Source organism: Zingiber officinale, chromosome 2A (genome assembly GCF_018446385.1).
Source record: "Zingiber officinale cultivar Zhangliang chromosome 2A, Zo_v1.1, whole genome shotgun sequence".
In the NCBI taxonomy this organism is placed as follows: domain Eukaryota; kingdom Viridiplantae; phylum Streptophyta; class Magnoliopsida; order Zingiberales; family Zingiberaceae; genus Zingiber; species Zingiber officinale.
In genome coordinates, this window is record NC_055988.1 from 74,499,722 (window position 1) to 74,513,779 (window position 14,058).

A 14,058-nucleotide genomic window follows, 5' to 3' on the forward strand; every position below is an offset into this window, starting at 1 on the left:
AAACTACATGTAAATTCTTTGTTCCCAAACTGAATTCATTAATAGTTTACAGTTGTTTACTGTGATAGGTGCAATTCCTATTTGTACAATTTGCTGGACCACCTCCTGCGGTCTCCTCCCCTTAGACATCAACGATCTCGTATTTGTCTATCTATTTATATGTGCACTTGAAATGTTAGGTAATCTATTGATATGATTTCCTTTTTTGACAGGTTCCAAATGTTTTGGGAGTCATTTTGGTTTTTGCCCAACGGGTCCTCATGCTTGTTAATATAGATCCAGACCGAAAAAGGAAGACAACGATGAGATTGAATCTATTTAACATTTTAAGCTTTCACAAATTTTCTGAAAACTCTTACATAACTTTATAAATTGTTGCATCCCTCCTTTGGTAATGGAGATGTGTTTACTATTAATTTGAAAAATGTTGTTAGTTTGTGAAGATTGAAAAATGTTGTTTGTTTGAAAAATTTTGTTAATTTTCTGAAGATTGAAAAATTGTTGCTTGTCGAATTCATAGTTTCTGGTAATCTTCTATCGTATAGGATTATTCTGCTGGAGAATTGATGAGAGAAGATTTAGCATGCAATGACTTAACAACTTAACGAACAAATACAAACATAGAGTGATACATAGAGAATACTTGTTGAACACATTTCTTGCTCCTGTAAATGCCTTAGAGTGCATGTTTAAGGTAATAAAACAACTCGACTACACCATTGGGATATCTTTGGTATAGTTTAAGCTTGCATGTCATTTAGATCAATTGTAGCATGATACTTGTAGCCAAATTCCAATCCGCCAAATTATAGTTATCGAACTGTTTGGTGAAAACACAATCCAGAAAATTCAAAACCATGTCAAAATCAACTAGGAAAATGAATATCAAACTTTTTTAAATAAATAGTATATCGCATCCTAAGACTTTAACAAGAACACACTAGGCAGAACAATAGAAGTCAAAAGGAAGCTATAACACACTAAAGAAACTCAATAAATTCATAAAGAAGAACAAAAGAGACATATGACCAACCTCATTGACACCTCAAATTTGTTAACATAGCACACATTCCTTTCAATATAAGTCCCGAAAGAAGAATAACACAGAATAAATCATTACAAAATTTTCAAACCATTATATAACATATTCCGCAACATCCATCTTAACAAAAAAATTAATTATCCTATCATAACATCCATTATATAACATGTTCCACAACACCAACATTAGTCAACACTAATTAACCACCTAAACTAACAAAGTAATAAGGTATACGGCTAAAAGAGTCAGATTCACTATAACTAATATCCAGACTACTGATGGTACATCTGATTTTCCTAGATTATGTCAACGAGAAGTAATGAGTTCACTTCCTAACCTTGACTCTATCCTTCCTAATCTTCCACTACTGTCTTCATCAGACAAAGTATCGGCTACCACCCACTTTTGTCAGCCATGTTGCCCACATCGATAATACCTCCTTCTGGGATTTTTGGTTGATCTAGAAACGCATACGAATGTTCTTCGTCCACGGTCTCTGCATGGTACATCTTCAAATTTCGTATTGTCGATGGAGCTGTAACTTGATGATACAATGAAATACCAACCTATTAATTAAACGAGAATTACTTAGATTCAAATATTTTTTAATGTTCATAGATTGTATGCTAAATAAAAACAAAAATAGAAAATAAGCAATAAGTATCACATAACTTATCTCATTTTGGTAATAAGCAACAAATAAAACATAAACTTAGTGCTTTAAGCTATCTCACGACTTAATTAATTTTGCTTTTGAATCATCCTCTACCAAGAAAAATAATTGGAGGAGTTTGAAATGAAATTGTCTGATGAAGAGCAATACATAAAGGTTTTTCTAAAGGTTTTACAATAAGTACATTTGATAGCAAACCTAAACTATACAAATTCTTAAACTCAGTTAGCAACTTACAAATGAAACAAAATCGACAAAAATATACTTTTAAACAGATATTGTAAAGATCCTCATGCTGTTGTAAATCTGGAAATCATACTTTTAAATAGGAAGAAACTGGTCAGAAAACTCAAACTTGCTAGAACCAACAGTGGAGGGCAGGGCTGGGCGTCGCCGGAGGTCAAGGGCAGGGCTAGGCGTCGACAGAGGTCGAGGGCAGGGCTGGGTGTCGTCGGAGGTCAGAGGGGTGAAGCTCGGAGTTATAATAATCTGCCTTTTAGTTTCAGTTTAAGAGGAACAAGAGGGAGAGTTTCAGTTTTAGGAGAAATCGGACTTAAAGGAAAGCTCAAAGTTGAATGAAACCAAAAGTTGAACTCACGCAGAAACGGTGGCAGAGCTTGGGCCGTCACCGGTCGCGGGCAAGGTTGGGCCTCGGAGGAGAAATTTGTCGACGAGGTGGAAGACGACGCCGACGGACAGCGGAGGTGGAAGATGGCGAGAGGTTAAGGCTTGGGCGAGGTGGAAGATGGCACCGGTGTGGAAGATGGCGAGAGGTTAGGGCTTGGGCGGATCGCGGAGGTGACCGAAGGTTAGAGGTTAGGGCTTCGCATGAGATTGGCTTCTGCGTGAGTTGTGTTTCCACGTACACATGCAATGCACATGCTAATCTTTTAAATAGTTGTTTGTGGTCCAGGGATGGTCCAGAAGAAATTGGTCCAGAGGATCCGAACTAGGGGGAAATGATGGCAGCCGCCCTTTCTTAATTTGTAAGTATAAAAAATTAAAAAACATAAGAATAGATAATCGTCTTTCTTCAATATAAATATATATATTTTGCTCCCTAATATAAAATTTATAACTCCGTCCCTACTCCGGTGGACGAATCATATAGAAGGCCGTTCATGACTAAAGGCGAAACGATCCTAAGATTTCGTATGAAGCTTCAGTTCTTAATTAAGCGGTGGTAGTGGCAGTGGTGGCCTCTTCCCACTAAAACAAACCCACTAAAGGGCTGTTCATACACGCTTTAAAAAGTCAACAAACTACGACCATCAACCTGTGACCGGCGATAACATCCAAGTTTGAAATCCCATTTTGAGTTGGACTATTGATCCTTTATCGAAATAAGAGTTATATTTTAAGGAGCCGAAAAGAAAAAAGAAAAAAGAAAAAAGAAAAAAGAAAATCTCGACCAATATGATACTTAACGCTGATTGTATTCACATACGAGTTTATTAAGTGGAGTATAATCTGAGCCTTAATTTTACACTTTTTTTGTTAGTGAGCTTCTCATCTATATAATAACAACAATAAAATTTTATCATATTAAGTAGAATGGATTATATAAATCTTTCTACGAATTATCCTTTATTATATTATTATTCATTGACCTCTCATTTATACATATTTAAATATTTATAATTGTAATTCAATATAAATTAGTAGTGTTTGTCTTAAAACTCCTAATATTAGATTATTCTCCTAATCAATTTCATTCATTATTCCTTTTAATATAGGACTATTCTTACATGAAAATTAATTTCCATTCATTTTTTTCATTCACTTTTTGAATAATCTCCCACATTAGTGAAAATGAGAATGTAGGTGATAGTATTCTATAGTTGAATCATGTATAATGTATTCAATTGTTGAATCAAGTATATAATAGATAGGTCCCCATGAACTGGCAGTACTTGCTTGTGATAGGTTAGAGGATTGATTCTCAATATATGTAAAATATATCGTGGGTCATCTAATCCATTTTACCTCCTCATGCAAAATGTCTCTATGCTAAACGAAGTACCTTTACGATTTACATCTCTTTCATATTGCATGAAATAGTCCTGGAGTAGTCCCGGGATGAGGATTACTATATTTTATATATATGTGATAGGTAAGTTTTACCTAATTTTTTCTTGTGAAGATATGCTTACTTTATTGACCATCCAATAAATATAATGTTTTTGAACTATTTTACTTACCTTGAGTAATTATGATTGTCTTTGTTTGTACCATGAACCCTCGCCTAGTTAGAAGTTTTAAAAATTACATATGATAATTTTCTTAAAAGAGGTTTTATTTTTCTCTCACATAGGTGATGTCTTAATTAAAAGTAAACTTGTATTAATCTACTCGAAAGCATAAGGATTATTAAAAGTCACGTGTTTTACCTTAATTTTTGATAGGTACCACTGGTTTATTGGGTCGTGCCTCAAATCTAAGCAGACATATTAATATTAATGACCGTGACTTGCAACCACCGACCAATATATCTTGGAAAAGAGATGTCTCTGAGCCTTAGCACCGGATTGACATTCAATGTATGTAGATCACATAAGTTAATTGAGTTAGTGTAATTTAGGTATTAGATTTACACCCTCTACCTGATAATAATTGACTGCAATCTCCCCAATATGTCCGTTTGGGAGTTCAAACTTGTGATTTGCTCCCAACTTTAATACTTCACAACTGCTTTCAGGATCATCCTCTGTTAAATGTGAACTCGATAAATAGTGGATGATAGAAATCATCTTTGACTTTGGGATGGCACGCCTAATTCCCATGTCAACAACCCATACCTTTACTCCAAAAGTCAACGAATCGTTTCTCGGAAAACCCAGACGCCGAATTCCAAAGCACATCCACATTTATGTTCACGGAAGTAAGAGCATGCATTCGTTCTCCCCTTAGCCTTCATGTTTAAGATTAGAATCAGAATGCAAAACGAGACATAATATTTCTGTAAAAAGTTGAACCACAGTTGACTTTGTACACTTGAGGAGGGTTGATGGGTATCAGTTGACCTTCCAAGTTTGCCATATGCTCCTCTATATATAAAAGAAGAGCTCTTCACCTTCCTTCCTCTCATCAAATCCACTGAACAAATACTCAAGTCTTGACAAAATCCACAATGGCGAAAGCATCCTCATGCCTCCTCCTCCTCCTCCTCCTCATCTTCATCAGTGCTCCATCCAATGCCATTCGAGATGAGAACGAACACAGAGATTTAGCAAAGAAGGTGAAGCCAATGCTACTTAGCTTGGTTACTGATCCAAACTAGTTATTCGATTATAAGTAGGGGAGCCAGAAATTTTATAGCCTTCGGACTTATCCCGGGCTACCTTCCTCTCTCTCTCTCACACACTCTTCCCGGACTACCTTCCTCTCTCTCACACACACTCTTTCACACATTTCCCGAGCTATCTTCCTCTCTCTCTCTCGCAGTTCTTCCTTTCTCCCGTGGCAAATCTGAGTTGCAGCTCCTCCTCAATGTCATTAAGCCCCCGAGCTAAAACCTGAGGAAGCTAACATGTGGCTTCATCCTTGTGTAATTAGTCCTTATATCTTATCAGCCTCTTACAAAATATAAAATAAAGTTACATACATAGGTCCAATATGATACAATCATCTTTCTTCGAGATCTTGTACTAGTGAAACTAAGGTTTATGTATCGGACTGTCTTTTATTGATGCATCGGAATTTTCACATTTCTATTAGGAATTTGGTGTTTTTGTTTAACTATGATGTATATTTTTTTTCTAATTGATCAATAAAAGATTTATTCTTAGTTAAGGGTCGCGCAGTCAATTTAATTGGTTTTTCATTTCAAACTGGTGTTTAGGTGCAACCGAGGAAGCTGATGGTGGACACACAGGATTACGAGACAGGGCCCAACCCTAGGCATGACCCAAGGAAAGGGAAGCCTGGAAATGGAGGAAGGAAGACTTGATTCACTGAGACTTTTTGCTCATGATCACTTTTAATTAGTTGAATATTTACTACTTCACTATGTACATACTTAGTATGTTTAACTGCATTCATCCACTTTAGAACGTAGATTGAAGTTCAAATTTTGATAGAAAAATCATTCATGAATGACTCAGCATTCGATGAATCTGTTTCGGTCATGCCTCGAAAGCTGACTGAGCTTCAAAGAACAGCACTAGCTACAAATGCTAACTGAGAAAAAATTCATACCATATTTTTACAAGCCAAATGCATCAAGCTCAATACAAAGCACTCAACTACTTCAGCAAAACAAGCAACACAAACTATAGATTATATACACAGATACATATATATATATGATACTAAGCGGTAGTGATCAACATTGATGGCAATGTTCGTGCAACTGTCGTGATTTCGATGTCAACTGCATTGTTGAGTAAACAAATGAGGTTAGCACTCATCCTTCAGTTCAGGATCCTCTTTCGCCGTCATCCACTGTTTAAGTAAGATTGCCTAAGACTGCCCATAGGCTTCATTTTCTTCACCTCTTCAGTAGGGTAGATGTAAATCTTCCTAACCATGTTGCAGAATTCCCTGTTTCATTCACATAATGCGATTTTAGATAACAGTGACAAATTATACATGTTAACTATAACAAGATTTGAGGGAAATACATCCAAGGGTCATCTCCGACTAGCATCATGTCACCCTCATCGTCAGCGAAGACGATTTCCCATTTATTCTGGTGATGAAGTTCTCCTTTGATATCGAACATCTCTTCCAGTTCTGTTATCAGTTGATCGTATCCTTCTAACATGGTGAGATCCACAGCTCGGCCTACTGCAGTGCCTTGCATGTGAACCTATTCACGATACTAAATTGTTTTAGCAACTTAACAATAGTGTGTTTAAACAAAGCTAATTCTGAATAAATTAGATAGCATCAACCGAAGAAGTATTCACCTTGATGCGGCTTCTGGCTAGACAATTCAGTTGACCATGAATTTCCTTTGGACCATCTTGGGGGAATTGTTTTTGTTCTTTTGGAGTTTTGGAAAGTCCCAACTTCTGTTCGGAGTCTTCCGAAGGAGTAGATAGCTTCGAGTGATTGGATAGATCAATGCCAAATAGGCGGTAATTAGCAGCACTACTTTCAGGTTTCTTCGAGTCCTCTATGGCATTACCTAACTTAAGGGCAGTCATACTGCAAATAGTGTACTTGGTCTCTTCACTTGCTTCTTGGGATAGTTTCAGTGAAGTTAGTGAGGAAGCTGAGCTCTTCACTGGAGATCGGGCTTCCTTCAACCAGCCATCAAACATTAAAGGATCCTGTGGACTTGTCATGCGTAAGAGACTGTTTCTCTGGTGTTCTTTTTGTATCAATAGCCATGTATCTCCTGTTTCGTCAATTTCTGCATTTCTACCAATTAATGCCGCTAAATCTTGTGGCTCAGACACTTCGGAGTACCAGAATGAAGCATTAGATTCTGCAATAATAAACAACTGAAAATATAAGATAGAGTAACAGACGGAAGAAATAAGTTGATAAAAGTGAACTAATCTTTCTCTACCATAGACTGAGATATCATCAATATCACTGGGCTGCCTCGATCTTTTGCTCTTGGCAATCACCGGTATTGGGACATTTTCAGCGGGAACATTGGCATTGAAAGGTTCAATCTCCCAAGGAGAGACTCTCTTCGGTCGCTCAATATTAGTTGCCTCGTCCCATTGAACCTGAAAAATATGTACATTATAGATGAAAATTCAAATCATGAGAAACAACTTATTACGGTAAGATTAAATCAAATCAACCTTCAAGGATCTCCATTTAGAATCTTTCCACTGAGAAGAAAGATCTTCAATCCCAACAATGGTCCCCAAAAACCTTAAGGTTAAACATTATATCCATCAGAGTGATGACAAACGACTAGCAAATACATCGGAGGATGCAAAATGAGATATATTTTCTGTTCCGAATCACCTTTTTTCAGGAACATCTTCACCCTCAAATCTCATCTTAAATCTAGTCCCTACCATGTATCCAACTTTCAAAGATTCCAAGTACTTGTTGACATTTATGATATACTGGCACATCCTGTTGTATGGACCACAAACCGCAATCATAAGAATACAACAACCAAAGTAATAGAAGAAAAGAGTTTCTCCATTCATCAGTGCAACCTAAAATGGAAAAGAAAAGAAAACACCGTGCTTACCTTGGCTTGTAGTAAACGGTAAAGAGAGTATGAGTTGTGAAAGCATGCGAGGCAGTCGCAAGCACACCAAGGTGCATACTCTGGCTGGATATGACTGATGCTGGAATTGTCGTCGGTTGCCTAGCAAGGCGTCTTACCCCAACATGTAGCTCTCCATCCTCCCCTCTGATGAATAAAAAACCTCAATACTCGAGACCCTTGCAATTCCTCAAACTCTTGTTTTTGGAAGTACATGTAATACCTTGAGAAAATAAATGCATCTCCGGCAACTAATCTCTTACTTGTGACGAAGGTACTCCACCCAGTGGTGAGCAAGTGCCTCCGCGGTTGACCTGTATAGCTCAAGTGAAGATGGCCACAAAAGAATTGAAGGAAACTAGTGATTTCAATGAGAAATAGAGTGCTTGAGAAGAAGTGGAATGCTTTTTACCTCTGAAGATGTGCTTGAATCTCCATTCAAAGTTGTGGAGATCCTTAGCCACAAGTTCCTGAGTCGGAATTTGTTGTGACATGTCCTGCAGTAGTAAGAGTATCTCGCGATCGACAAAATGATCTTTAAAAGCCCCTAAACAGGCTAAATAGAGAAGGCATAAAAGAAATGGAACTCACAAGCGGAGGAAGACATTCAGTAGCATGCCTTCTAAGAACAGAGAATCCGCCATGAGTGCTTGTGTCTGAGGCTGTCAAAATCTTACAGAAAGAGTGCACTTTAGGTCTGGCCTCCACGGGACATTCATTAGGACTTGGAACTTCATGTTGCTATCAGAGCCCCATCCAAAAAAAAATGAGTACTCATTAAAATTGTATGGATAGAGTAACTTTTGCTTAATAATCAATCTCAAAAACTCAAAGTGAGAACAAGAACTAATTCGAGTCCTTACATCAACTTCCGGAAGAAGAACTATTTGAGCAAACACTTCATCTGTTTCAGTATCAGCCTAACATGTATGGTAATCGAAGAGTAGCAAGAGCAGAAACTTGATGAGTTCAAGGAAAAAAATTCATTGTAACTAAAACAATAGACAAAAAATATATGAACTCGCTTTCAGTCGAACATCCACAACGCTGCAGAGAATCTTGGGAGGGAGATTGAAGAGAGGAATCTGCTGATTTAGCTCCTGATTCATCGATGCTTCCAACTATAATTACATCCAGACACCACACCATCAAGAATAACAACCATAAACAAAAGAACTCTATTTCTTTTTTGCTTTTGTAGCTTTTTTTTTTTTTTGGTGAGTTCGTGCGTTCACCTGTTCCATATGGCCCTGTGGGAAGTAGAAGACCTTCTCCTTGGCCCTCGGTACTTCCACCAGAGGACCAGCGCAAGCCCTCCACAGCTCCTCGTAGAGCGGATCCCCTGCATATAGACCTTAACAAGAGCGCTCCACGGTTAGAAACAATCGAGAGAGAGAGAGACCCAAACAAGCCCCAAAGGAAGCACCTTTCTTGCTCTCGCGCCCTTCCGCCATCGCCGTCAGCAGCAGAAGAAGAAGCTAATAACCAGCCGATGGGATCCCAATTTCCTCCTCCTCCTCCTCCTCCCTTCTCCTACGCGAGGTCCTATTGCACGAGCAGCAGCAACGGCAGTTATCTTATTATTACTCCATTAAAGCAGCGGCGCTACCATATTCGCCAAAACAACGCCTCCTTTATTAAGCATAAAAAAACTCATTTTTTTAACTCCTCCGTCATCACTCTCCCTCCCTCCCACCCACCATTGCTCTTCCTATCTTCTTCCCTCTAGAGTCTAGACTCTAGTTCAGTAGTTTGGTCCCCCGCTGGACATGCTTTCGGGGTCAGTTTTGTCCTGGCCAGTGACGCTGCAGAACTGTGAGCTCAATAAAGCGAGCAGCTTGCGCCTCCTTCTCACTCTCGTCGCCTTTCGCCCGCCACGCACTACAATGTTTGGTTTAGATTATCGATTATAGATTACTCTACCAAAACACCATTCTTATCCGTACGCGTACGCAGCTACGCAATGGGTTCGCTGTGCCACCCAATAACAAACAGGTGGTGGGCGGCCAGGCGGATGGATTGTTAAGGCAAGGTCTTGGTTGGACAAGCCGACGCGAGGGAGAAAAGGAAGAAGGTAGAGAGGGAAGCATAGTCGAGGAACTAAATTACTTGGAGCGGAACGGAAAAGGGGAACGCCGTCGCCGGACCGCCCCCATTTCCTTCTTCGGCTCCCCCTCTCTCACGTCGCCTCCGATGACGGGCGGGGTCGCCCGGACAGCATCTGACGGCGTCAGTCATCCCATTCCATCTCATCGCCACCGTCCATCTTCCCATCTGCGAGCGCACTTCGCCCTCAGAAGAAGGCCATAATGACGGTCTTGCCACTGACTCCCTGGTTTCAGGAATTGGACCGTGGATACTGATCCGACGGCCTTCGCTTCACCACGTGTCAGATTTGCATTTCCACGAATCTTGATGCTTGATTTTTAGGCTATTGTTTTTATAATTTTAAAAATATATTTATAAAAAAAACTAAGACAAAATAGAAAGGCATTGTTTTTCCAAGCCCATTTTCCTTTTAGCCATTCTCACGGTCAGTTCAGTCGTATATATTTACCCCATATCCTTAGTACTATTTTTATTATCGCCTAAATTTTTTATTTAAATTCTGAATGGATCGAACAATTTATAATAATTATAATTTTGTAGTGATTATAAAATAAATATTATATGAGCAAATTATATGTATATTATAGTAACTACTAAACTGTAGTTGATAATAGGACGGTACTTGAATCAAGTGTTTATAGATAAGTTTAGTATTCGGTTTAATAAGAATTTATTTATATTCATTCAATATACACAAAATTAATTAAGCAAACAAATTTGAACAACTCGTTAAGCTAAACAAAAAAATTTGAACACATATATGTTCAACTTGTTAATATTCATAGGGTTGTAAATGAACCAAGTGTTCGTGAACAAACTTAGTGTTCGGCTTGGTAAGAATTTGTTTATGTTCGTTCAATATACATAAGATTAATTAAACAAACAAGCTTGAACAGCTCGTTAAGCTAAACAAACAAACTTGAACACATATGTGTTCAGTTTGTTAACGTTCGTAACAATGTTCACGAACCATATTTATTAATAAAACTCTTTTCAATATGCTAAATAAACAATAAAATAAATAAATAAATTTAAATTATCAAACTTAATAACCAATCAAACAATTAAAAGTTTCAAACAATCAAACAAGCTTGAATTGAGAGCTTGATAACATCTAAACGAATCAAGCTCAAACCAAGCTCAAGCAAAGCTCGAACCAAACTCAAGCCAAGCTTGAATTGAGAGTTTAATAACATCTAAATGAACCAAGCTCAAGCCAAGCTTCAAACAAACTTAAGCTCATAAAAAATAAACCAAACCAAGCTTGAACACTCATTTCAAAAGCTTGGTTCATTTTAAGCTCGGCTCGGCTCGGTTATCTTATCAAACAAGCTTGAACACCCCAAAGTTCGGTTCGGCTCGGCTCGTTAACAGCATGAACAACGTTCATAAACAATGTTCACAAATCATATTCATTAATAAAATTCTTTTTAATATGCTAAATAAATAATAAAATAAAATAAATTTAAATTATCAAGCTCAATAACTAATCAAATAATTAAAAGTTCTAAACAATCAAAAAGCTTGAATTGAGAACTTAATAATATCTAAACAAACCAAGCTCGAACCAAGCTCAAGTCAAGCTTGTTGAGAGTTCGATAACATTTAAACAAACCAAGCTTAAGCCAAGTTTCAAACAAGCTCAAACTCATCAAAAATAAACCAAGTAAAGCTTGAACAATTATTTCAAAAGTTTGATTCATTTTAAATTCGGCTTGGCTCGGCTTGTTTACAGTCGTCCTAGATGTTATAACGTGAATGATAGATAAATAGAGTTGAATCCGCATTATAGCAAATATACAATTAAAGCTACTATAGCATAAATATTTTTAAACAATTAAGTATGTGTTGCAGTAGCTATAAAATTGTAATTATTATAATATATATAACAATTAAAAAATTGTAGCTACTATACTAACTCAAAATTTAGATTAAGAAGAAGAAGAAGAAGAAGGAGGAGGAGGAGGAGGAGGAGTGACATGGGGTAAATGATAATGAGAACATTACTAAGGCTAGGGGGTAAACGTACGACTAAAAAGTGACATGAGGCATTTTTTTTATTAAAAAGTAAAATAGCACACCCATTTAAATAATGATTCGAAAAAAATTAGGAGGCGTTTTAATTTTTGTCAAAAATCTATACCTTTCATTAACTCAAATGAGCTCATACTCTAAAATATGTATGATTTAGCATGAGAATTGTGTTGCTAAAACCTCAAATTATCATTATTGCTGTTTTAAAAATTCACATTATCATTGTGTCAATTTTTATTTATTTTTATTTTTTTGATGAATTAAGTGATCTCCATCTTTAATGTTGGATGAGCTCCGCACATTTATATCACTCTTATATTATCAAAGTGACTTGGATTGTGATTGCAAAGTCAACATTCACTTGCTCGCCAACGAGACATTATTATAGTAGATTCATCGTCCATGAAGCTCGACTTGCAAATGTAATTTTATGTGTTCAACCTTCACCGACTAATTTTAGAAATAGGCGATCTTCCTCATTGATTCACATATCAAATAAATTCAGAACATAATTTATCACCTCAATGGGAGAAAGTAAGCTCTTTTAAAAATTTTAAAATTAGTTATGTCAATTAAAATAATTATCAACTTTAGAGTGCTCTTTCAGAAAATTTAACTTATGGGTCACTAGATACCTAATTGACATAGGTTGGACATCTAATGGCACTCTCATGCAACTAACCGTATACGACAAGCGCTAATCATATTCTAATTATTTGTTTAACAAAGGCATGTGCGCTCAACGAAGACATCTTGCACTTAGTCGCTTCGATTCCTTGTAGGGCCCAAGAATCTCGTCTAAAATATTCGATATGGACTTAACTTGGCCTGTATATGAATATATATATTATGGTAATTAATTTTGGCACACTCATAATGTTGGCCAGTGAGTCATTCTTATCGAGTAGTATATTTGTACAAGCACGCGCATTAGGCTTTAATTGGATGGCATCTATATCTATCTTGAATAAAGTTACAAGATATTGAAATCAAATCCTTCTACGATCAAGGTTGAAGAGATAAATTAATAACACTTTGTGATTAAGAGGGAATAAAATATTATGCCTTAATGATTTGTTCTTTGGTTAATTATCTTTGGAAACTAAAAGTTGCTATATATAATTCTTCTATGGATGTCATAATCTAAATGGCATTGAATGTCTAATAATTAGCATTTAGAATTTTATGATGTAATAATAAAAGACGATATCACACGACATTCATTTGTTTCATACTTTCATATTACGACTAGTGACCTTCTTCCTCAATCTCACCACCAAAGCTCTATATCGACTACCATCATATGTCGTACTTTATCTCACTTGCTCTCTCGTGATCATAACTTGTAGTTCCTCGTAGAAAGATATAACATGCATGAAAGCGATATAGTTGAGAGCTTGATCATGATTAGGAGAAATCAAATAAGTAGTTGCGATAAGAGTCAACTTGATTGAAGCATGCACTTTGCTTTCTTAGAGTTGGACCAAAGAAATTAGGAGGCCACATTGAGAGGCTCTTAATCTTCTCAAACCTACATTAGGGCAGCCTTTCCACATGTAACTCACTATCTAGTCTAGTGCACCAATATGCTCCTCTTTTCGACATGTTTAATTATTGAGTCTTCTATGAGAAGGGTTGTGAGATAATGATGGAATCGAGCATATATTTGGGGGCATATCTAGACCTAATCCTAACTATGTTTTTATTATTTCTTGTCGAACGAATATATGGTCCGTTGTTCATCTTTTTCTTTCACGAGTAAATTATGTTGAGAGGCATATATATCACATATAGCATGATATTTAATTCCACTTCTTTTTGACCTAGACTTAAGTCTTAACATAAGCTCAAGATGCTAACCTTGTTAGGGTTAAGCAGGCTAGTCGGGTGGGTGAGATAGTCGAGCTAAGTAGGGCGATCAAGCCAAGTGAGTCGGTTGGGTCGAGCTAATCAAATAATTCAATCTAGTTGAATTGGTCGATCTAAACAAGTCTATCAGTTCTACTTAGAAAGACA

The 14,058-nt window shown here is 37.0% G+C and overlaps 1 protein-coding gene across 1 annotated transcript; it reads right to left on the minus strand.

Moving 5' to 3' along the window:
- Nucleotides 1-6,147: 6,147 nt before the first annotated feature.
- LOC122041208 (auxin response factor 9-like) lies at nt 6,148-9,593 on the minus strand. Its single transcript, XM_042600819.1, has 14 exons — nt 9,326-9,593; nt 9,135-9,253; nt 8,925-9,020; nt 8,763-8,819; nt 8,491-8,640; nt 8,312-8,396; nt 8,123-8,213; nt 7,882-8,046; nt 7,647-7,760; nt 7,478-7,550; nt 7,234-7,399; nt 6,626-7,149; nt 6,338-6,525; nt 6,148-6,257 (listed from the first exon to the last, which is right to left on the minus strand). The coding sequence occupies exons 1-14, from the start codon at nt 9,351-9,353 to the stop codon at nt 6,152-6,154; spliced, it is 1,962 nt and encodes a 653-aa protein (XP_042456753.1). The 5' UTR covers nt 9,354-9,593; the 3' UTR covers nt 6,148-6,151.
- Between the last annotated feature and the right edge of the window lie 4,465 nt (nt 9,594-14,058).

Coding starts and splice junctions, on each gene's coding strand:
- LOC122041208 (XM_042600819.1), bottom strand. CDS start 9,353: ATGGCGGAAGGGCGCGAGAGCAAGAAAG. Junction 7,400..7,477: donor CTAAATGGAGATCCTTGAAG/GTTGATTTGATT, acceptor CATATTTTTCAG/GTTCAATGGGACGAGGCAAC. Junction 7,150..7,233: donor TGATGATATCTCAGTCTATG/GTAGAGAAAGAT, acceptor TTATTATTGCAG/AATCTAATGCTTCATTCTGG.